At 35.9% G+C, this 25,945-nt stretch overlaps 1 protein-coding gene across 1 annotated transcript in view; it reads left to right on the forward strand.

Annotated features, from left to right (window-relative positions):
• LOC149783623 (uncharacterized) overlaps positions 1–25,945 on the forward strand; it is a 51,338-nt gene that overhangs the window by 20,586 nt on the left and 4,807 nt on the right. Inside the window, exons 5-9 of the mRNA XM_089932875.1 lie at positions 7,379–7,547; positions 13,322–13,493; positions 17,271–17,368; positions 19,040–19,184; positions 20,616–20,698. Of these exons, the coding sequence (XP_089789001.1) occupies positions 7,379–7,547; positions 13,322–13,493; positions 17,271–17,368; positions 19,040–19,184; positions 20,616–20,698 (667 nt within the window). The remainder of the gene's footprint in view (positions 1–7,378; positions 7,548–13,321; positions 13,494–17,270; positions 17,369–19,039; positions 19,185–20,615; positions 20,699–25,945) is intronic.

Raw genomic sequence — 25,945 nt, forward strand, 5'->3', positions numbered from 1 at the left:
TGTATGAAACAATTACAGTCTGTACATGAATTAATAGTAATGTCTGTAAGAAAAAATTGCAGTCTGTACAAGAATTAATAGTAATGTCTGTAAGAAACAATTACAGTCAATATCTGAATTAATAGTAATGTCTGTATGAAACAATTACAGTCTGTACATGAATTAATAGTAATGTCTGTATGAAACAATTACAGTCTGTACATGAATTAATAGTAATGTCTGTAAGAAACAATTACAGTCTATATATGAATTAATTGTAATGTCTGTAAGAAACAATTACAGTCTGTACATGAATTAATAGTAATGTCTGTAAGAAACAATTACAGTCTGTACATGAATTAATAGTAATGTCTGTAAGAAACAATTACAGTCAATATCTGAATTAATAGTAATGTCTGTATGAAACAATTACAGTCTGTACATGAATTAATAGTAATGTCTGTAAGAAAAAATTACAGTCTGTACATGAATTAATAGTAATGCCTGTAAGAAACAATTAGTCTATATCTGAATTAATAGCAATGTCTGTAAAAAAACAATTACAGTCTATATCTGAATTAATTGTAATGTCTGTAAGAAACAATTACAGTCACTATCTGAATTAATAGCAATGTCTGTAAGAAACAGTTACAGTCTGTACATGAATTAATAGTAATGTCTGTAAGAAACAATTACAGTCTGTACAAGAATTAATAGTAATGTCTGTAAGAAACAAGTACAGTCTATATTTGAATTAATAGCAATGACTAAAAAAACAAGTACAGTCTATATCTGAATTAATAGTAATGACTGTAAGAAATAAGTACAGTCTATACATGAATCGTTAGTTATTGCTACAATTATGGTATATACACGAATCACAAAGTCGTTACGAGACTGGATCAAATTTTGGAAAAGACAGATATCCATAAACAGAAAGAAAGAAAGAAATAATATACATGTTGAATTGCAATAGTATTTCCATGTATGAAATTACAATGCCTCGTATATGTCAGATCCTTCATGATTGCTATATTAAAATCTTTCTAAACAATGACAAATGTAAATATATACAATAGCGTTTCCAGAATCCACTCGGTAGATATTTTCTCCGTAAATGTATATATATAAACGACATTCAAGCATACAATTCATTTTCCAAAATATTCAAAAAAAAATTTTATTTTAACGTGGAAATGGCGGGACAATTGGACAGTCTATCAAATTTAATTGTAAGTTGTTTTGACGATATTGTGATTGTAATTGCAACTCGTTATTTAGAAGCAATAACATGAGCTAGGTAGGACTGAAAGCAACGAAACAATACTATCGAGGTAGGACTGAAAGCAACGAAACAGTACTATCGAGGTAGGACTGAAAGCAACGAAACAGTACTATCGAGATAGGACTGAAAACAAAGCTATAATACCATTTAAGTAGGGCTGAAAAGAAAGCTATAATACCATCTATGCAGGGCTGAAAACAACACTACAATACCGTCTAGGTAGGGCTGAAAACAAAGAAATAGCACGTTTTTGTTAGGGCTGAAAGCATAGAAACAACACCATCTATGTAGGACTGAAAGCATAGAAACAACACCATCTAGGTAGGGGTGAAAGCATGCAAAACAATACCTTCTAAGTACGGCTGAAAACAAAGCTATAATGCCATTTGGGGAACGCTGAAAAGAAAGCTATAATACCATCTAGGTAGGGCTGAAAACAAAGCAATAGCACGTTTTTGTTAGGGCTGAAAGCATAGAAACAATACCATCTATGTAGGGCTGAAAGCATAGAAACAACACCATCTAGGTAGGGTTGAAAGCATGCAAAACAATACCTTCTAGGTACGGCTGAAAACAAAGCTATAATACCATTTGGGAAACGCTGAACAGAAAGCTATAATACCATCTATGCAGGGCTGACAAAAACGCTATAATACCAATTAAGGAGGGCTGAAAAGAAAGCTATAATGCCATCTCGGTAGGGCTGAAAACAATGCAATAGCACGTTCTTGGTTGGGCTGAGAGCATAGAAACAATACCATCTATGTAGGGCTGAAAGCATACAAACAATACCATCTAGGTACGGCTGAAAACAAAGCTATAATACCATTTAGGTAGGGCTAAATACAAAGCTATAATACCATCTAGGTAGGGCTGAAAGCATTGAAACAATACCATATAGGTACGGCTGAAAATAAAGCTTGCAATAATAGCATCTAGGTACGGCTGACGAAAAGCTTGCAATTTATTTGTATAATACAGCTGCAGGTGAATCAATCAACGTTTGTTTTTAAACACTGACATAAATACTCCTACACCTTGAAATAGCCCAACATGATAAAAATCAAGTGGTGGATCGGGTTTCAAAATTGTAAACTATATTTTACAACTATTGTTATACTTAATGCCAACTGTGATGTAATTTCAAGTTGCCCGCTTACAGCATAAATGTTTTGCACATTGTTTTACACCAAAATAACGTATGCATTGGCATATGTACATTTTTAATACAGTTTCATTTGCAATTACCAAACCCAAAATTAGATACTTTCAAAGTTCATTTGTAAAAAATGTCCAATACTTATGGTTGTAAATCTGTCCAAAATGTCCAGTACATGTGGTTGTAAATCTGTCCAAAATGTCCAATACATCTGGTTGTAAATCTGTCCAAAATGTCCATTATATATGCTTGTAAATCTGTCCAAAATGTCCAATACATATGGTTGTAAATCTGTCCAAAATGTCCAATACATATGGTTGTAAATCTGTCCAAAATGTCCAGTACATGTGGTTGTAAATCTGTCCAAAATGTCCAATACATCTGGTTGTAAATCTGTCCAAAATGTCCATTATATATGCTTGTAAATCTGTCCAAAATGTCCAATACATATGGTTGTAAATCTGTCCAAAATGTCCAATACATATGGTTGTAAATTGATGCAGATAGCTTGACGATCAGCATTAAGATGTTAGTGTTAGGATTGGTCGGTCTGGTGTCAGGATAATGTGACGGGGGAGGGGGGGGGGGCGTGAAGCTACATGTCTGCGGCATTATGCCCAAGTGGTAATAATAATAATAATAATAATGAGGACTTTGTATAGCGCCTCATCTTTAGAAGCTCTACGCGCTTTACAACATTAGACAACACCTATAACACAAAAAATATATAATGTTCTTATTACAAAAAAACAAACACCATGAATTTAAAAAACATAAAATGAATACTGAAAATATTTAAGGTTGAGAACATTATTAGGTCTTTAAGTTTGTTCTTGCAGTCGAAATAAGTGAGTTTTAAGAGCTCTCTTAAATGGGATCACTGTGTCTTTGTGTCTAAGTTCAGTGGGCAATTCATTTCACGTTGCTGGGCCCTGGTATGCAAAAGAATGTTGTCATATGACTTCGTTTTCGTAGTGGGAATAATGAGCATACGATTGTCAGAAGAGGAGCGTAAGTATCTTGCTTGTGTTTACACATGGGTGAGGTCGGATAGGTATGTTGGACTTATTTGTGTTTGATTCTGGATCAAATGGATAGCCAGTATAGGGTACAGAGCAGCGGGGAAGTGTACTCTGATCGCGGTAGTCTAAGTATGATCCTAACAGCTGTCTTTTGGACTTTTGAAGCTTCTGAAGTAGATATTGAGATGAACCAGCCAGTGTTGAGTTACAATAGTCCAGTCTTGAAAGTACTAATGAACACACAAGTGTTTTAGTGGTATCCACTGAAAGATATTTGTGAATGAAGCTGATGCGTGTCAGCTCAAGATATGCAGCCTTGCATATGTTCATGACATGCTGGTGCAACGTGAGAGTACTGTCCAGAATAACACCTAGGTTTTGTACTGACTGTTTGAATTTAATGTTGGTGTTACTGATATTTATTGTTTGAGGTAAAGGATGTGACTGAGAAAGTCTTTGTGTTGTGATCAGAATGGCCTCAGATTTATCATCATTCATCTGCAGATTTGGGTGTCGTCAGCGTACAATTGGTGAGACACTAGATGATGATGTATGACACTTGAGAGCGGTTGAGTGTATATAATCAAGAGAACGGGTCCAAGAACAGACCCCTGTGGAACACCACAACATAGATTAACTTGGCTTAAGTGTATTCCATTTGCAGACACAATTTGTGTCCTGTTGACCAAGTAGGACTTGAATCACAGTAAGGTTGTATAATGAATGCCAAATACATGCTGGAGGCGGTGAAGCAATATATCATGGTCTATTGTGTCAAATGCTGCAGACAAATCAAGGAGGGTGAGGATTGTAATCTTTCCGCTTTCCAAAGCAGAGAGAATGTCATTAACTACTTTTCGAAGAGTAGCTTCAGTACTGTGGCAAGGGCGATATGCAGATTGTACATGGCTAAAAAGACTGTTTCAATTCAGATGAGATACAAGCTGGGATAGAACAACCTTTTATAAGTTATTTTTATATGAATGGGAGATTAGAAAATGGGCGGTAGTTCTTTAAAAGGTTATGGTCGAGTGTTGATTTCTTCAGCAGAGGCTTTACAATGGCAGTTTTGAAAAGATGGGAATTCCTCGGATGAGAGATAGGTATTAATAACATCAGTTAGTGAAGGCAATACTGGTTCTAAACACTCAAAAAGTAGTGATGATGGAATTGGATCAAGTTCACATGACTTTGGTACGCCCTTCATCACGATTGTACGTACTAAATCCATAGAGACGGGTTTAAATGCTGCTAATGGTTGTCGCTGAAATTATTATCCCAACAGTATGGTGACGACGAGTCAATTGCAATTGTGTTGTCAAGCTGGTTTGTACTTTGTCACGGAAGAAATTTGCAAACAGGTTCGGAAGGTCGACTAGAGAGAATATAGTTGGAAGTGGTGTACATTTGTTTCTTGACATTAGCTTGTTAGTAATCCCGAAGAGCTCTTTGCAGCTGGAACTTCTCATGATCTTAGTACTGTAGTGGGCTGATTTCGCTGCATTGACTATGTTTGTGACGTTCTTCTTAGCGGCTTCATAGATTTGTTTATGAATAATGAGTCTGGTGGAAAGCCAAAGTCTTTCAACTTTACGGCGGTCTCATTTAGCAGTGCGAAGTTTATCCCTAACATTGCTGTACCATGGAGAACACTTTTGAATTGATACTCTGCACTTGGTGGCCTGGGGCGTGTTTGTCGAGCAATGAACGCATGCAGTTATCAAGTTGTTTTGCTGTAGGCGGTAGGCAAGTTGTTAGGTTTGCTATTTAGCAGTGCGAAGTTGATCCCTAACATTGCTGTACCATGGAGAACACTTTTGAATTGATACTCTGCACTTGGTGGCTGAGGCATGTTTGTCGAGCAATGATGGACGCAGGCAGCTATCGAGTTGTTTTGCTGTAGGAGGTAGGCAAGTTGTTAGGTTTTCTTGAATGTCATGCATTAGTTTGGTTATATTTATCATACGGGGGTTTCTGTTAATAGGAAATAAAGGTGGAGGGTTAGGGACTGATACGTCAAGATGGCATATAATGCAGCCGTGATTTGATGCAAGTTGTGGAATACCAGGGAGGAACGTAAAATATTATCATCAGGTCTATGAAGGATCTAGTCTAAAATGTGACCATGTTTATAGGTGGGTTGGTTAACTGACTGTTTGAGGTTGAAAACATTAATGGAACCTAGGAGTTTGCATGTGTTTGGGTTTCCGGGACAGTCAAAGTGAAAGTTGAAATGGTAGACATCGCTATAAAAAGCCACACCGCAGACATCGTAGTGATATGACTGAAAATTATTAAAGCTACGTAAAAAATCCAGATCACGCATCTCTATATGCACCACGCCCTTAGAACAAATGAGGGTCACTGTGACTTATATTTAACATTTTACATGCCTATGGTTTTGGGTGAAGATTATGACTAATAGGTGTTTTGTAATGCATAATGTTAAACCTATAGTGATGAAACTTAGGAAGAGGATGCATCTTGATGAGTGACGTCATTAAAATTGTATGTCATTTTAGCCATCCAGGTTAAATTCACTGCCTTTAGTTAATTATGTGTATTAAGTTTATTTGCTGCAGCTATGTTCAGTCTTGAATCATCACATTTGTTGATTATATGCAACTCTCTTAGCACGACACCCTGGCAACAGATGAAAATCAATGGGACCTAACTTTAATATTTAACTGGTCTTGGTTAAGAAATTATGTCCAGATAGGCTTTTACTTTGAATGTAATATGGAATCATGAAACTTGGCGAGAGAAGGCATCTGTATTTGTTCTGTATTAGTATGATACAAACCGTTTTTTTTTTAGGTAAGTCCCTGCTATCCATAATTTATGTGTCACTTTCTTTGGTTTATGTTTGCGTTTTTACCTTCAGGCTTGAATAATTTATCTCTCTTGTATCACTCCCATAAAAGTTTATACTGTCACCTGCATTCACATTTTACTGACCTCTGTTAAAATTATGCCTTTGCAAATGATCACATACATTTTATGCACTGCATGTTCACACAATTCTACCTAGAATATCAAGAAACATTTTCTATTGTGTGGATATATATTGACGAGCTACTTCCGTTTTTCGGCAGTAGGTCATTATGACTCATATTATATCCTCCACACACATGAGTTCTGATTTGACCCAATGGATACTTTTTCAGGCAATATGAATGGTAGAAGTGCAAAAAAATCATTTTTTGTCAGTTTCTTAATTTTTTTTAATCTATGTTCATTTACTGAATGCTGTTTATTATGTCTCTCTTACGTGGTACACCCAGAATGACTATAATGTATCACTGCGTATGGGAGTCTTTCTTGTTCCTTGTTTATTTTGTTCAATTAAGTACAGTTTGCAGTAATATATGACATCTTCCAGAAAATACGCCATCGACGATCTTAAGAGATTCGAAACCGTTATCAAAGTATTGTTGGTCTGTCATTCGAATGATATAAACTAAATACTTGCAAAGGACCTACTGCATGTTTAACACCCGAGTTGAGGTTAGAGACTTTACAATTTATGATCGAGCTAGAAATGTTCTGAAGATGTGCGGATATGTTAGAACATTTATCAATATCCGGGTGTCAAGGTTTGAGTGCGGGGTGAGAAAACTTAGTATTGTTTTATTAATGAATTAGAAAAGATTTATTATATAGACAGAAAGACCGACAGACAGGCAGACAGAGGGAGAAAAAGAGATATCACAAATTACGACCATGATATTGAATTACTTACTTCCTTAAGGCTGGTATGAATAATGACATAGAACAATCAGAAAGAATTAGAAACAGTTTACACCAGGCAGACAGAAAGACAGACAGTTAAACGTATTTATTTTACAAATTAATTGACCCATTCTGGTTGAATAAAAGGAGCTAATAGATAAATCGTTTCTATTTATCTTTATTTTCTCACCTGGTTTTCAGAGTGACTCGCAAGGTGAAAAAGGGAGATGTAGCCGTCCTTTTTGTCCCGTTATATCACATATTCGGGCTCCACTGCGCCCTCTCATCTGAATTGGCTTTAGGAATGACAATTGTTATTATGTCGAAGTTCACACTTGAGGAGTATTACACATTGATACAAACATATAAGGTAAGTAATCTTGAGTATTATATATTGATGCAAACACACAAGGTGGGTAATCTTAAATATTACACATTATACAAAACAGAAGGTAGTGTAATCTCAAGTATTACACATCATAGAAAACACGTGTTGGTAATCTCAGGTATTACACATCATACAAAAAACACAAGGTGGGTAATCTCGAGTGTTACAATTCTCAAGTATTACACATCATACAAAAACACAAGGTGGGTAATCTCATGTATTACACATCATACAAAAACACAAAGGGAGGGGGGTAATCTCAAGTATTACACCTCATACAAAAACACAAGGTGGGTAAGCTCAAAGATAAATAACAAAATAACAATAGCTATCTGACGAGTATAATACCTTGATATAAAATCACAAGGTGCGTGATTTCGAGTTGAACACATAGATACAAACGCATATGGTGCGTGATCTCGAGTTGTACACATAGATACAAACACACATGGTACGTGATCTCGAGTTTACACATAAATACAAACACACATGGTGCATGATCTGGACTTATACACATAAAAGCAAAAGCGTGATCTCGAGTTGTACACATAGATACAAACAAATATGATGCGTGATTTCAAGTTTTACACATAGATACTAACACACATGGTGCGTGATCTCGAGTTGTACACATAGATACAAACACACATGGTGCGTGATTTCGAGTTGTACACATAGATACAAACACACATGGTGCGTGATCTTGAGTTGTACACATAGATAAAAACACACAAGGTGCTTGATCTCGAGTTCAACACAGATACTAACACACATGGTGCGTGATCTCGAGTTGTACACGTAGATACAAACACACATGGTGCGTGATCTTGAATTGTATACATAGATACAAACACACATGGTACGTGATCTCGAGTTGTACACATAGATATAAACACACATGGTGCGTGATCTCTAGTTGTACACATAGATACAAACACAGATGGTGCATGATTTCGAGTTGTACACGTAGATACAAACACATATGGTGGGTGATCTCGAGTTGTACACATAGATATAAACATATATGGTGCGTGATCTTGAGTTGTACACATAGATACAACACACATGGTGCGTGATCTCGAGTTGTACACATAGATACAAACACACATGGTGCGTGATCTCGAGTCGAACACAGATACTAACACACATGGTACGTGATCTCGAGTTGTACAAGTAGATACAAACACACATGGTGCGTGATCTTGAGTTGTACACATAGATACAAACACACATGGTGCATGATTTCGAGTTGTACACGTAGATACAAACACATATGGTGGATGATGTCGAGTTGTACACATAGATATAAACATATATGGTGCGTGATCTTGAGTTGTACACAGATGCAAACACACATGGTGCGTGATCTCGAGTTGTACACATAGATACAAACACACATGTTGCGTGATCTCGAGTTGTACACATAGATACAAACACACATGGTGCGTGATCTCGAGTTGTACACATAAATACAAACGTACAGGGATGATAATCTTGAATATTACTTTTTGTTTTCATAGCAATAAACATTTTCGATGTCCAGGAGAAACGTTTCTAAGATCGAACTGGCATTTAAAGAGTAGAGTGACATCTATTTATAGAAACGTAAGTGACTAAATAAATTTCATCTTTTTTACAAGTCTTCTTTCTAGAGTTGAAATATGTCAGTAAAGATTTTATTTCATGCTTGTTGTTCTTTATGAGCAGGGCACAATTTCAACAACATAACTAAAGCCTAGATCACTGGAATGATGACGTAATTTATGTCCTGATGAAAGTTTTGTTTTGTGTTTCATTCTAACCATGTGTCCCTTTTATGGAAGTGCAATAGTTTGCATAAAATTAATTATATTGTTACAGTGCTGGTTTCTGATGGTTACGAGTAGGCCATGTGCCAATTTAAAAATGACTTAAGTGTTTATATGAAATGCCTCTTTACTGCTGGTGAGTGATTAATATTAGCCCATAGAGCAATTTTAAAATGGTTTATTCCACTGTGGGGAAATGCATGTTGACTAGCAGCCCATGGACCGGTTTGAAAAATGGTTTGTCATTGTAGGGAAATACATCTTGAATCCTGATGATTGCAGTTAGCCCACAAACTTTAAAAATGCTGACATTTATTTGCTTACAAAAGAGGCCACGCTCACATTAAAGTCTTTTCGTTGAGCTTTGTAAGCTAAATTATTTAGCTATTTTAAAAGGATTCTAAAAGATTGTTTAGTGTTACGAATCCATGGTCCTAAACTAACCAACAGAATAGAACGACCCCATGGTCCAAAACTAACCAACAGAATAGAACGACTCCATGAAAATTAATATGAGCGTTTGTGGTCTTTATTTTCTTTATCGTGTTTTGTGCTTTTAGTTTTTCTTTGCTTAATATGATATCGCTTTTCATAATGCGTTTTAAGCGTTCGAGACCTTTAATCATTTTGAAAGCATCAGTTATTTGTTAATCTTTAAATCCGTGCTAATCAACTAAGCTTTTTGTCCGTCGCTGATTTTGCGGTACCTAAATTAAGGATGAAAGTAAACAAGTAACTTTTTATTGAGGGTATTGCGCCCTTTGAACAATCACAGAAGTTTGTGACGTAAGAAATTTGTCATATCTTTCTAAGTTAGGTTCGACGCTTTGTTGGTTTTCTTATTGTCCAGGTATTTTCAATGTTTTCAAAAATGTGTTTGTCTTGGGAGTCAAGATTTTAAAGGGTGAAAGATGTCTATACCAAATTCATTAATAATAATAAAAGCACTACTACTACTATTATTGCTAATAACAATAATAAGAAGAAGAAGAAGGAGGAGGAGGAGAAGAAGAAGAAGAATAGAATTAAAATAATAATAATAATAATAATAATAATAATAATAATATTGTTAATATTGACAACAATAAAATTTATATTGTAACCATAATGATCACAATGAGAGTAACGAATTTCAATTTGAATTTGTCGCTGTGTCGCTGTATTTTATTTATGTTTCTTTTCTGTGCATATTTATTGGGCAATTTATTCTTTCATAACGCTTTTTTGTGGAAATGAGATTATTTTAAGAAATATAAATCACTGTAACAATTCTACTACTACTGCAACCGTCTCAGATAATAATTATAATACTCAGAAATTATTTTTTTATTTTTTGGAATTTACGTTTGTCGTCATGTTGGTGTTGGCGATTTGGTGACATTTCTCTGGTTATGTTATTTTACATTTTTTTCGAATTTCTCAGCAAGGATTAGCTAATGAGATTCTGATTTCGTAAGAATCGTGGATCTTTGCGCCACTCGTGACAATAACAATAATCAGAAATTTGTTGAGTGTCAAATTAACATGTATCCTTTTGGATATTTCTTTCTCTGTAGACTTGTTTCGGCGGGCATCGTAATGGTTTTTGCAAATACTTTTTAAAATATATTTTCTGTTCCAACAATTTTGGTAAAGCTAGATGGTCTAGTAATGGTACGTTTTTGCAGGCATGTGGTTATTAGCATATGCAAACTTTGTGATAAGAACGGTAAAGATAAAAATAGAAAACGAGCTTGAAATAGATAAAATAACAGGTACGCTGGCAGGTGTGCTAGAACGAATATAGAAAGATCATTACCTAATTGACAATCGTGATACTTAATCCGACATTATTTTAAGAAACATAAATCGCTGTTACAGTTGTACTACCTCTACAACTAGTACTGAAACTAGTTATCACGTTCATGAATGTGTTTATTCGGAAATTACGAGTGTCGTGGTGTTGTTGTTTGCGATTTGGAGGCATTTGCTTGCTTATTGGAAATTACGAGTGTCGTGGTGTTGTTGTTAACGATTTGGAGGCATTTGCTTGGTTATTGTATTGGGGTTATTTTTCACTTTCCTCAACAAAGTTTGCTTATGGGATTCCAATTGTTCCCATATATCGGGTGGTTGTGGCACTTGTGACAACACCAATAATAACGAATTTGTTTTGTGTCTAAATTACTTTTATCCTTTTGGTACATTTTTTCCTGGGTTTCTCTTGGCTGGTATCGTAACGTTTCTTTTTTACATGCTACATAGAAAACATTTCCTAATCTAAAAATTGTGCTAAAGAAGGATCATTACCTAATTGAAAATCGTGACACTTATCCCGACATTCATTTTAAGAAACATAAATCGGTGTTGTAGTTGTATTATCTCTACGACTACTATTTATGCTAATTATATTGTTCTTGAATTTCTTTATTCGGAAATTACATTTGTTGTTTTGTTGTTGTAGGGGATTGGGGTGGGATTTGCGTTGTGATTGTATTGGGTTTATTTTGTTTAATTTCTGAGCAAATATTTGCATACGGGTTTCTGAGTTTTCATGCATTTTGGATTGTTGTCGCACTTGCGTTAATAAGAATATTTACGAAATTGGTTTATGTCTAATCGACGTTTACCCTTGTGGTTGTTTATTTGTACGCTGGAATATATGTAGATATTATGTAACTGTATGTGCAGACATAATTATAAGAACGGCTTAGATAAACAAAAATGTGTTCATCAAAGACAATAACATTGGTTAGCTAGCAGGTGTGCAAAAACAAGTATGGAAGGATTATTACCTAAATGACAAACGTGACATTTGACCAGACCTAAACACAATGTCGGCATACTTACACAACTAAGTAACAGAAAAAAACGAAAACCAAAACGTTTTGCAAATTTCAGCAAAACAATTATTTCCGTAGAATACAAAGTGAACATTTAAAATCAACTTGCAGTATCGTGAATTAAATCTCAAATAGGCCTAAAAGTTCTAACACAAGTCCAAATGTATGAAGTTCTAGTTGAATTCCAGTGATATTCCAAATAAGATCCTATAATAAACGTTTTTATGTGCATATAGTCTCGAATATGCTAATGTGCCAATGGCCTGGAGTGTGCAGATGTGCTAATAGTCTTTTGTGATGTATCACAATGATATAATCCAAAATATTCTTGTACAAATTCAATATTATTTTAAATTAATGTTTTAGTCCAAGAATACTAACGAATACTTTGTAATTCCAGTGAATAATAGTCAAAATAAAAAAAATCCACCCGAATTAAAAACTTAACACTGCAATAATACTGACTCTGCTTCGGTTGTTAAAGCAAGAATCAGTAATGTCTCAAGCACACAAAATTATATAAATAGCAAAGACACAGTAATACATACAAATTGTACGCAAGTCTCTTCTAGAAAACATTCAACGTTTTCAGTAAGTTTACAAATTCCCAAGTGCAAAACTTAATGTCATAGACTCAGGATTCAGGCTAATATGTTTACATTTAATAATGATCTGATTTCATCTATATTTTTAGAAAAATATTAGCTATTATGCTGTTTACAAAATAATAGTCATTAGTCGTGTACACCATTTACTAGATGTGGACACTGTTAAGTAGAAAATACAGAAAATAAAAATTAAATCTTAATATCAGTATATAAATACAAATTAAATATTCACATCAGTCGATAAATACAAGTTAAATATCGGTAGATAACTATGAGAGTTGAGGGAAATATGGTGAATGAGATTATGACTTACGTATTGATTGTACCAATGTGATCAAGGCATACTTATTGATTGTACTAAAAAGCTAGATGCTAAGAAAAAAATGAAAAGAAAAAGAAAATCAGAAAACAAATTCTAGTTGTCTCAGAAAAGATTACTAACTTACCAAATTATCGTCTAGACTGATTCTCCACAAGTTGTATTTTGTAGTTTTTGCTGTTATATGTTTATATTTTAGGCTTCCCTTATTCATATTGTACCGCCTGTGGCCGTTCTGATTGGAAATAGCCCTCTTTTGGACAAGTATGATTTGTCGAGTGTCCGCCACGTGATGTGTGGAGCCGCCGCTTTGAAAGCAGTGGTCGAAAGGAAACTGAAGGAAAGATTGAATTTAGACCGTATTTATCAAGGTAATGTACTAATATATTCAACAGTCATGCTCTTTGACAATTGTCACGTGTTATTATATCCAGTGTAGAATACAAGGATTTGGTAGGTATTGCTACACGATGTTTCGATTTTATAGCTGCCAGGAAACGGTTTGTGCAAAACGCGAGTCTTAGTATGACGGGGAATTTTCAAGTCTCGTGAGTTGTCGTGGGGAGAGACAAAAATTATATATGGGGAGAAATATTTTAGACATATCTGCGAAGACATCAAAATATCTCGTGGGATCTTTTTTTTTTTTGGTGGATGATCCAATTATGAAATATTTCTATATCCACAGCGACTGTGGTAGGGTCTATATTATTAATCCAGTCAGCCTGTCTGTCTGTCAAACTTTAGCTGTGTTTTAATGTTTGTTTTCAGACACTGTGGAGAAGCATCTTTGTTATATGAAGCAACTTCTATTTCTACTTTAAATCTAAATTCTTTGTTAAGTACAAGCTATAGCAGTGTAAGGCACTGACCAGAATGAAAAGGCTGCAATTCTTAACTTTACCTGACCAGAACAGCGGTTAACGGAAATTAATCAACAGATGTTCCTGTTGTTGTTTTAAATACTAATATATATGTCTAATAAATACGTGTAGTGTACTTGTACACGGTCTAATAAATACATGTATTGTACTTGTACATGGTCTAATAAATATGTGTAGAGTACTTGTACACGGTCTAATAAATATGTGTATTGTACTTACATGCATTCTAATAAATACTTGTATTGTACTTGTACACAGTCTAACAAATACGTGTATTGCATTTGTACGGTCTAATAAATATGTGTATTGTACTTGTACACGGTCTAATAAATGTGTATTGCACTTTATACGGTCTAAAAATGTGTGTATTGTACTTACATACAGTCGAATAAATACATGTATTGTACTTGCACATGGTCTAATAAATACGTGTACTGTGCTTAAAAATAGTCTAATCAATACGTGTATTGTGCTTTACACAGTCTAATAAATACGTGTAATGTACTTGTACACGGTCTAACTAGTACGTGTATTTTCTCACCCATTCAGCAGATAAATCTTGCTTTTTGCTAATCTTACCTTTCCTGTCTCAGTCCGGACGTCTCAGTTAGTCTCGGTTCAACGCGGTCATCATCATCATCATCATCAGTCTCATGACCTAGTGTGGTCGTTGAGGCACTGTGCTGCTGAACATCTGACCAGTTCCCTCCACTTGTCTCGATCAGGTGCCAATGTCTGTGTCTCCGCAAAACTTTTCCTGGTCCATTCTGTGATGTTGTCAGTCCACTTTTTCTCTGTCTACCTCTCCTTCTGCCACCCTGGACGCTGCCCTGCAGGACTGTTGTGGATAGACTGTTGGCTCTAGTGACATGGCCATACCATTTCAGCTTTCTCTTTTTGACGGTGGTGAGGAGGTCCGCATATTGGCCTACTTCGCGCCTGATGGTGTTACGCACTTCTTCATTTGTGATGTGGTCCATGTAAGAGATGCCAAGGATGGTTCTGTAGCATCTCATTTCAAGTGACTGGATTCTTCGTTGTAATTCTGCTGTCAGGGTCCATGCCTCACATGAGTATAAAAAGACTGAGATGACTAGAGCTCTCAATAGTCTGATTTTAGTTTTCAGACAAATATTCTTGTCTCTCCAGATGGGTCTTAGCTTTGACATAGCTGCCATTGTTTGTGCTGCTCTTGACAGAATTTCTGCTCTTGATCCCTCTTCAGTGATTATGGAACCAAGATATTTGAACTGGCTCACTGTTTCCAATTCATGTCCTCTGACTTTAATCTTGGCTGAGATTTGTTTGCCACTATTTGTCATCAGTTTTGTCTTCTCAGCGCTTATCTCCATGTCAAATCTGGAAGATGTTTCATCCAGGTTCTTCACTAAGGTGGCTAGCTCGTCTTCACTGCCTACCAGCCCATCAATGTCGTCTACAAAGCGGAGGTTGGTGATGTTACGCCCTCCAATGCTGACTGTCCCACAATGGTTTTCCAGGGCTTCGCTCACGATACGCTCTAAGTAGATGTTGAAAAGCGTGGGTGACAGGAGACAGCCTTGACGCACTCCCACTGTTGTCTGGAACCAGTCCCCCACAGCACCTTGGGCAATTACTGCACTGGTAGCCTTGGCGTACAGCTGCTTGATGGTATTGGTTAACTTTTGACCCATGTTATACTTCTTCAAGTGGCCCACAATGCCTCATGCCACACTCTGTCAAAGGCCTTTTTGAAATCTATGAACACATGATAGATGTCTTGATGGTGTTGCGAGTACTTTTCGCACAGAACCCTGAGATTGAATATTTGTTCTGTTGTGCTTCTTCCACTCCGGAACCCGGCCTGTTCTTCAGCGATCATTTCTTCTGCTTGTGGTTTCAGTCTGTTCAAGATGATCTTCAGCAACGCGGTAGCAACAGTTTATCAAGGGACGTAAACATTGATGTCTTCTGTTTGGCTCGATAGAGTTGTAGTCTTTTTGAACAAACGATGACAGTTTCGGAAATTTAACAGAATAGTTTTTGGAGGAGAGAAGCAAATAACTAACAACAAAAGAATTTACGGACTGCATTTGCGGCAAGAAAGCTTAAAGCAGCTAAAGCAAAAATGGCTTTGAAAGCAAACTTACGAGATTTGGCATCTAAACGCAATGAAAGCTCAAGCATCAGAAAATACATATGTGAGAAACTAATAGAAACAATGTTCCAGACAAACAGGCTACACACATCATTGGCTACAAAAATCATAACTCTCTCAACAACGATCGAAAATATGGTAACAACCAGAAATGTGTTATGTCAAACCTGTTTTCTTATAACTGTTAATCAACCCCCATTGAGCTCTAGTTGAATCAAATACGTGCATGCATCAGAAATGACAAACCATGCACTTGCCAATCAGAAGGAATCATTTATCCATCCACACATTATTCCACCAGCAGATTCCCTGTAGCATGTAATTCCACTATTAATAGCAACACTTACCACATTTACAAAACAGAAAATATCAATTTCCAAGAAACCGTGAACTTCAAAGTTCAACACATGGTTATTCGCTAGGGACTGTGTTTGGGAGGGTCTTTCATACAGAGGGTAATTTTACAATCAATATCAATTAAAACACCAGTATATTACAAACAGTTTCACCTCCTCCAACGAAAAGGAGAGTTATGTAAGATAGTGACACAGATCTCTAATTACACATGAATAAACCAACGAACGGTCACTCATGCTACATTTTGCTCTCGCTATGTCCTACAGTTATGTATCCACAATCGTGTCATATTTACCATAGAACCCTTCTTCATTGGAACTGATGAAACATGAAACATAAATACATGCATTGTACTTGCACGCGGTCTAATGAATACGTGTATTGTACTTGCACAGGGTCTAATGAATGCGTATATTGTACTTGCACACGGTCTAATAAATACATGTATTTGCACACAATCTAATAAATACATTTATTGTACTTGCACACGGTCTAATGAATACGTATATTGTACTTGCACATGGTCTATTGAATGCGTATATTGTACTTGCACACGGTCTAATAAATACACGTATTGTATTTGCACACAATCTAATAAATACATTTATTGTACTTGCACACGGTCTAATGAATACGTGTATTGTACTTGTACATGGCCTAATAAACAGTAACAGGGTAAAAAATGATCATTGAATGCTTTAAAAATATTAACTAGAATAGTTATTGCTTTGAGTTACAAAAAACAAACTTTTAATGTTTGTCATATACAGGATACGGGATGACTGAGATAGGAGTAAGTCATGCAAATACCGATTCATTTTACAAGATGGGATCATGTGGAAAGGCGCTACGTGGAGTAGAAGTGAAGGTTCTCTCTCTCTCTCTCTCTCTCTCCTGGTTGTTTATCTTATCTTGATAATGCTGAGTCATTTCGTAAATTGTTATCTCCATCGCAAAGTCGACTCCTTCACCGTATTTGTTCATGTGGGGTTCTCTATTGATTCAGTATATTGAGATCTACATTGTTATATAAAAGGTATGTCAGACATTAACTCTTGTCATTACATTATCACATAAAAAGTATGTCAGACATTAACGCTTGTCATTACATTATCACATAAAAGGTATGTCAGACATTAACGCTTGTCATTACATTATCACATAAAAGGTATGTCAGACATTAACGCTTGTCATTACATTATCACATAAAAGGTATGTCAGATATTAACGCTTGTCATTACATTGTCACATAAAAGGTATGTCAGACATTAACGCTTGTCATTACATTATCACATAAAAAGTATGTCAGACATTAACGCTTGTCATTACATTGTCACATAAAAGGTATGTCAGACATTAACGCTTGTCATTACATTATCACATAAAAGGTATGTCAGACATTAACGCTTGTCATTACATTATCACATTAAAGGTATGTCAGACATTAACACTTGTCATTACATTATCACATAAAAGGTATGTCAGATATTAACGCTTGTCATTACATTGTCACATAAAAGGTATGTCAGACATCAACGCTTGTCATTACATTGTCACATAAAAGGTATGTCAGACATTAACGCTTGTCATTACATTATCACATAAAAGGTATGTCAGACATTAACTCTTGTCGTTACATTATCACATAAAAGGTAGTTCGGACATTAATGATTTTTTGCTTTTTGCTAAACCATAGTTTTGGGCACGTTTATCAAACAATTGTGCTTTACAGTAGTACTTGCTTTCGTATGGATACTCTATTGTGTAAATGACTCAAAAAGTAGGTCATTGTGAATTATATTTCATACTTCATTGTATTTGCTCATAGCTGTTTAATATCAGTGTCTTGAGTACTGTAAACTGTTCATGTATATATTTGATTATTAATCATATGAAGTAGTAATAATGCACAGCCATAAACATACATATTTCTTTTTATTATCGCTTTTATTTGCTTCTAGCTTTTGCTGAAAGCTGAAGCTAAACTATTATTATGACAAAGGTTAAAGTATATTACCTAACTAGACTTTTGTCAGACACTGAATCACATTGGTCGTGGTCAAATGTTACCTGGTGACATTGATGAACACGTAAGTTGTGTCGTGACATATCTATACATACCTGTATAGTTTTCACCCTACACACTGTAAGCAAACTAAGTTGTGTCTGGACATATCTATACACACCATATCTATACACACATGTCCATATATACAGTTGTCATCCTGCACAATGTCAGCAATATTCATTTAAGTCTTGAGTGTGTGTATTTTCAAGAATTAATTAATTAAATTTAGCATCCAGCGTGGAAAGTCAGTATCCAAAATTTCTCAACCCATTGTTAACGAATACAGTGAATTCTAGTTCCTAACTTCGACCATATAAATTCGTTTTATTGTACATTATTTTTTTGTGATAATTGATGTTATATATATATATATATATATATATATATATATATATATATATATATATATATATATATATATATATATATCACGTAACATTGTATCCTGAGGTGTCTCATTATTTTATATAGATTGAAGACCCTAAAACGAAAGTCATCTTGGGGGCAAATCTTAGAGGAGAAATTTGTATTAAGGGTCCGCAAGTGATGTTGGGATACCTGGGAAGACCCGATGCGAATAGAGAGATATTTGATAGAGAGGGTTGGTTGCATACAGGTATCGTTCTGAATATACATGTAATCATTGATCAATGTTATTATCATATATGTAAACTTTTCATATGTGTATATACACCTACAACACTCACTCATCTACGTCATAATGTATGTCTGTCTTTCGGTATGTATATATGCTTGAATGTATCTTTTCGTACAATAAGATTGCATAGCATAGGGAAAAACGTCATTACACATAAGATGGAAAGTTACAGCTAATCAAATTCGAAATATATTTGGGGGGTTGTTTGTTTGTTGTTTTTTTTTTGGGGGGGTGCAATGTAATAAAGGAGATCACCTTTGTTTTAGGTTAAAGGAAATTTCCTCTTTTCCTTGGTTGTAAATATTGTTAATATATCGCACGTTCACAAAGTACAGCTTTCAGTTAATATAGCCTCCCTTTACCATATGACAACGCGACCGCTCCGGTGGCCTAGTGCTTAAAGCGTCCGCCTCGGATGCTGAAGGTCGTGGGTTCGATCAAAAAATGGTACTAACAGCTGCCTCTCTTAGCGCTCAGCATTAAAAGGCTAGTGTACGGACTGGTCTGCCTGGTGTCAGGATAATGTGAATGAGTATGACATCATGCTACATGTCTGCGGCATGATGCCCCAGTGCTAGACATCACTATAATCTGCCAGACATCGTAGCGGTATGACTGAACGACTGTTAAAGCTACGTTAAAAACCTAAATCACACACACACCATATGACAACGCAAGCATCAGCAGCATGGCAGACAAAACACCGTTGAACTGTTTAACTTTGCAGGATACAACCATTGCAAGGATGTGAATATGACATTCTCCACCAAATTATAAAGATGGTATCTCCAGCAGACTAAAATCAATGGTTGATTGGCTGTGATGTTCCAATATCCAGTCTTTAAATTTCAACAGATTTCGAACACTACTTTTGTACACGCTGTGTAGTTCAGACTGGTTTTCGGAACTGATATGGCCGTAAAGTCCGAACTGATCCAAAGACATATTTGTGTTTATATGCTGCTCAGTTCAAACCTTGATTCGGGATGCATTTCTTTCAGTCGTTAATATAATATGATCGAGTGCTTATACGTGTATGTCTTTGTGAGTTTGATTTGTGAACCTTCTCTGTTCCGAACTGCTGATGAAAAGACAATGCCAGGAAACGATAATTTGTACGAGAATTGTGTGTTTAAGAAACCATATTACAATACAAAATTTCATCTCCACATTGTGATGGTTCAGATAAACACAATTATGTATATCTCAAGAACATGAATCTCAGTAGAATGTATGATTTTGTTTATATTTTCTCTGTTTATTAGTAATCCAAGATGATATCAGGCACGTAGAGTGCGAACATATATTTACATCATTTCGCTAGTGTGCTAGATAAAGGATGTGTTTGCAATTATCTGCATTCAATGCTCCGATGTTATTACATTCCAGGAGATGTGGGCTACGTGGACGAAGATGGTTTTCTGTTCGTTGTTGACAGATTGAAAGAAATAATCAAGTACAAAGGAAATCAGGTACAATCTTTACTTGAATAATATGGACGATATATTCATCTCATTCAATATAATACTGTCCTGCGTTATTAGGATTACCTCCTGCCTTGTTATACTGCATTCTGTTGGTATGTATTTGTCTTGAATTACCTTTTACATCAATTATTACTAAATCATCAAAGGCCCAGAATGGTCAAGTGTCTGAGGTCCTGGGTGGCCGAGTGGTCTAAGGCGCTCGTTTATACAGATCACTGACATGTCACCTCTATCCTGCTGGTTTAGAGTCGCGACTTGGCCAGCCTGATTATCTGAGGAATCTTGCCAGTAGCATCACGTGAGTCGATGGCTCTTTACAGGAATTTCCTGAGTTCGTCCTCAACCTAGCCGTCATGGATGCTCTGACAAAATGGCTTTAAACTCATAACACTAACCCAAACATAATCAATATATCATTTATATTGTTCGAAGAGTGAAATATCAACATTTTTCTAACAGATGCTCCCTGTGACATTCAAATATAGTACTTGTCTTTGATATTTTTTTATGTACTCTGGAGAGCGAGTATATTTGCATATACTTGTTAATGAATGTGGATGGCAATTCAACAGGTTTTGAGTTCGAATCCCACTCTTCAACATGCAAAGTTAATTATTTTCCTAGTTCTCGGCCAACTCCAATTAAAATTGACTTATGCGCCATCATTACAATTTGTGTGCAACGTGAAAATGGATGACATGTATATCATCACAGCGCTGCCGTAACGGCCAGCAAACGATAGAACTGTAAAGGGCATGAATGAATTAAGCCCAAAGTCAGTTGGGCTTTAAAGTCGAGTCAAACATCACATGTGTGTTATCTTGTTGACAGACAAGAATGTGTTAGCATTGCTTCAGTCCATTAGAGAATCGATAATTTTCACTGGTTTTTATAAATATAAGCAGCATTATCGCTTCCCCGACCCAGGGTGGAATCCGAATGACTAATTACGTAACAAATTCGTGTAATGAACTAACTGAGATTTGTTTTTTGTAATTATTTTTAAGTTAATTAAATTAAAAGCAAATGTCGAACCATTAAAGATCCATAACAAACATGTTAGCACACGGTAGACAACGTAAAGCAATTCGTTAACGTACCTATTACGATGCTAGCTCAACCACGGGGTCAAAAGTGAAAGGACAGAACAATTGTACTTGTGTCCATGACTGGATCTAAATAATAAAAATTACAGCAGTAAGTATCATTGGATGACAGTATTAAGTATTTTGTAGTGGTTAATACTCAGAGCCCTCATAAATACTCGAGCTGAATTTTAAAGATTACATTACAGTAAATCATATTTTTTAAACAAGGAAATGTAGAAAAGGACAGTATATTTTACCGAAACTGAATACAAATGAAGGCATCAAAGGGTTAGCGAAATCATTATCACCAAGTATTAGTGTCGAGCGCGAGACCTTTGTTGTAACACGCTCTTCCTTGTATCCACTCGGTTATTGCTTATCACGTCCCGTAAGCCGAAAGGCAGAAATTGTTGTTATCTTACCCTTGTGGTAGCCATCAGCGAAACATGTATAATTTTATCCTTCTCTTAGAATCCTGGGAAAGGGTGAGGGGTCGTCAGGGGTCAAATACCAGGAAGAAGTGTCCTTTATATGACGGATTTTGCGCTATAACGGATTCGTCACTGTCGCAGATGGATTAGAGTGTCGGGGTGGATGTTTGGGGGAATAGGATGATTGGTATATACAGAAATAAGTCTGAAGGTTTGCTGACGTTGTATTTCTGATGCATTCATGGTATAAATCATGACGAAACTTGATCTGCGTTCATATCCACATATGTCTTCTTGATTCCATACTTTTTTGATGATCTATGTTTGTGTTTGTCAGTGTGCGGATATGTGTGCGTTTGCGCGCGCGCGCGCGCGTGTGTGTGTGTGTGTGCCTCTATGATAAATATTGTTTAATGTGTTAAGCAAAGACCCTTTAAACACCACTTTCAATTTAAATACATTTATATGTTCCAAACTGCTTCATAATTTTGTGTCTATTCATTAGCAGCCATACGTACTGAGGTAAATGATGTAACAAGCATGGTGAGATATAAGTATCTCTTTTCAGACCGCGATGGCAGCGGGAACGGCAAGGCAACACTATTCAATCAAAACGATGGCGCAGGTTAGACACCGTGTTGCGCTGTACCGTCGTTTTCGTAAGAAATGTTCTTTGACCACGCTCTAATAACATGTTTACTGTAAAACCTCTCAAAGAAAGTATGATTTGTTTATAGGTTTCGAAAGACCTCTGATGAATTCTTGACTGGTATTAAAACCATACAGAACTAATATGGGCACTCGAGCCACAAATATGATACTTAAACATCGAAATGGAAAATTAAAATAGAAATGGCACTTCCTGCTTCAAACGGGAATTTATTATGGGAATGGAACTTTGACTTCAAACCGGAAATTAACATGGGAACGGAACTTGAGCCTCATACGGGAATTTAATACGGAAATGGCACTTAATCATTTAAAAGACACTTCTTCCTGGTAGTACATCTGACCTCTGAGAACCCCTCACCCATAACATTGGAATGGCGCTTGAGCTACAAACGGGAAATTAACCTGGTAATGGCAGTTGAGCTTCAAAAGCGAAATTAACCTGGGAATGGCTCTGGAGTCTCATAACTCTCACAGTTTTACATTTGTTGACCTCAATTGGACGGTGACTTAGCAACAGTGTTCGTATTGACCTCAATATACACTACGTTCGGTAGTTATGGAAAATCCTGTGTTAAAGCGGTTTATAGGTTTTACATGTAGGAATATGTTTGTAACCTCAGAAAGGATTTATGGGTTTAAAATGTTTATCGGATCAAAATATGTTATAGAGTATAAGGTGAATAGTAAAGGGTTTTGAGTTTCAAGATTGACATTAAAGCATAAACATAAGCAAAGGTACACGGATACAAAACAGAGACAAATACCCATTTTCAGCAATACTGAAATAGTCTCTTTTATAGGCTTTTAAGTGGCTCTGAAATGGGACATTGGGGTTTCTTGTTGTTCCTTCCTGATTCCCATGTCTTCCACAATCTCTTTACCTAGTCTGTGAACTTCTCAGAGATCCAGTCCTTATAACCCATTTTCCTAAAACTTTCCCTGGACCTTAATCAAGTTCTCATTCAATCCTTTAAAGTCCGCTTCTTTCTTTTCCTATTCCTTTCTCTCCTTTGACCGTTTAGCCTTGACTTTTACAACTTCCTCCTCCATGACTTTCCTCACAAGGTTCTCAGCCATTTTCAAGGCAGCTGTTCTCCGTCTCATACTGATTATGGGCGGGTAACATCAATCTATGCAGGCCTCTATCTGATGTGAAAATAACCTTCACCACTACCATCCAATCTACTGCCTCCTTCAACTTACGCACTCTACAGCGTATAAATACCATAAACCCTTTAAGTATCATCTTTTCCTGTTCCATCACTTATTTTAGAAGTCCCCTGGCTGATTTTAGGTCTGCCAATTGCTTTGTCACATAGCGTAGAGTGGCTGGGTAACCCCAATAGACCGCTATCATTTCTAGAAGGTATACCACATCCACCTTCAACTCTTCCCACCCTTCTTGCAAATCATTCAATATGTCAATTTAGTAGATGTTGACGTGTCAATGAAAGTAAACCGAATGACGAATGCATCACTCTATATGCTTAAAGCAGGAACGTAAACGAAAACATCCCTCACTCAAAATACATATCACATACAAGGCCAAAATATAATATTAAAAATAAATATTATCGCATGGACCGAGAAAAAAAATACTCTCTCAGCCTTTTACATACACGCACACTGTAATGCATAAAACCTCACATTCAAAAAGAATAGTTTTAGGAAAGACAAAGAGAAACACATACATATATAGATACATGCATGCATGCGTGCCTGCATACATGCACACATACAGACAGACAGACAGACACGAAACCTAAAAACACTTTTTGAACAGGGAAAGAATATGTTGTAAAATCACATACATCCATCAAGTCTACAAAACATACACACACGCACACATTTTCTTGATAGCAAAAGGAATTTTTGTGAGGAAGGACATATACAAAAACACGCACACACTATCGAAAACGTCTTGAATTGACTTATGACTTAGGAGTGAAATCTCACAAGCATGCTATTCATCAAATCAACTATATCATCCTACACCCAATACACACTATCCAAAACGTCTTGTGGTTGCTTAGAGTTTAAAAGAAGGATATTAAATCTAACAAAAGTACTGTTTATCACATCACCTATAGTACTACACCATCCAACATCCAAATACACTATCCAAAACTTTTGTTAGCGTGGAGTTGAAAAGGAAATGAAATCTCACAATATACTTTCCCGCACACCATCTATACCAAGCAATACCCTATACACACTAAACAATGCCTTGTGTAGTGTCACAAATCAACACTTACTATCAAAAGTAAAGGCAAAATGAACAAGGACATGAAATCAAATATCTCATACTATCCACCACACCAGCTATACCATTCAATGCTAAAATCCCACACCAACTAGCCATACGTATACCATGCAACACGCCATACAAATATTATCCAACAATCATACACACTATTCAAAATCATTTTTAGCCAAGATCGGTTGGTGTACATGCGTGAATGCGTGTGTGTTTATCCATAGTATGAAAGCTCAAGACAAGGATTTTATTTACTAAATGTTAGTAGTGGTTAAAGTTTACTGTCATTCTCACAGCTACATGAATAACTGCTGTGAGCAATGTGTACACAATAAAATACAATTATTATTATTATTATTATTATTATTATTATTATTATTATTTAATAATGGAAGTGGTTTAAATTTTGAGAGAGATCGAATTAACATTATGCTGTAGAGAAAAAAGGGAAATAAACATTACGAGCTCATGCGAGAGAGAGAGAGAGAGAGAGAGAGAGAGAGGATGGTATCCGTCACAAAAGTGGGACGTCATTATTTGTTCTATTATTTTGCCACATTATAGGTCAAGACGAAAGTAACTTTAGATTACCCTTTACATGAGTCTATGGAGACAACAATAAATTCTTTCTGATAAATATTAACTGGTTATCATTTATTTCATTCATCATTTTTTTAAAATAATTTTAAAAAACATTGTTTTAGTTATGGTAACTTGACTACAGTGACATTTGCTGTATATCGGAAATGTTGAGATGTCCTTTTAGCTGCACACGCCTAGAGAC

This window comes from Sinohyriopsis cumingii, chromosome 14 (assembly GCF_028554795.1).
Source record: "Sinohyriopsis cumingii isolate HCF-2022 chromosome 14, ASM2855479v2, whole genome shotgun sequence".
Classification (NCBI taxonomy): domain Eukaryota; kingdom Metazoa; phylum Mollusca; class Bivalvia; order Unionida; family Unionidae; genus Sinohyriopsis; species Sinohyriopsis cumingii.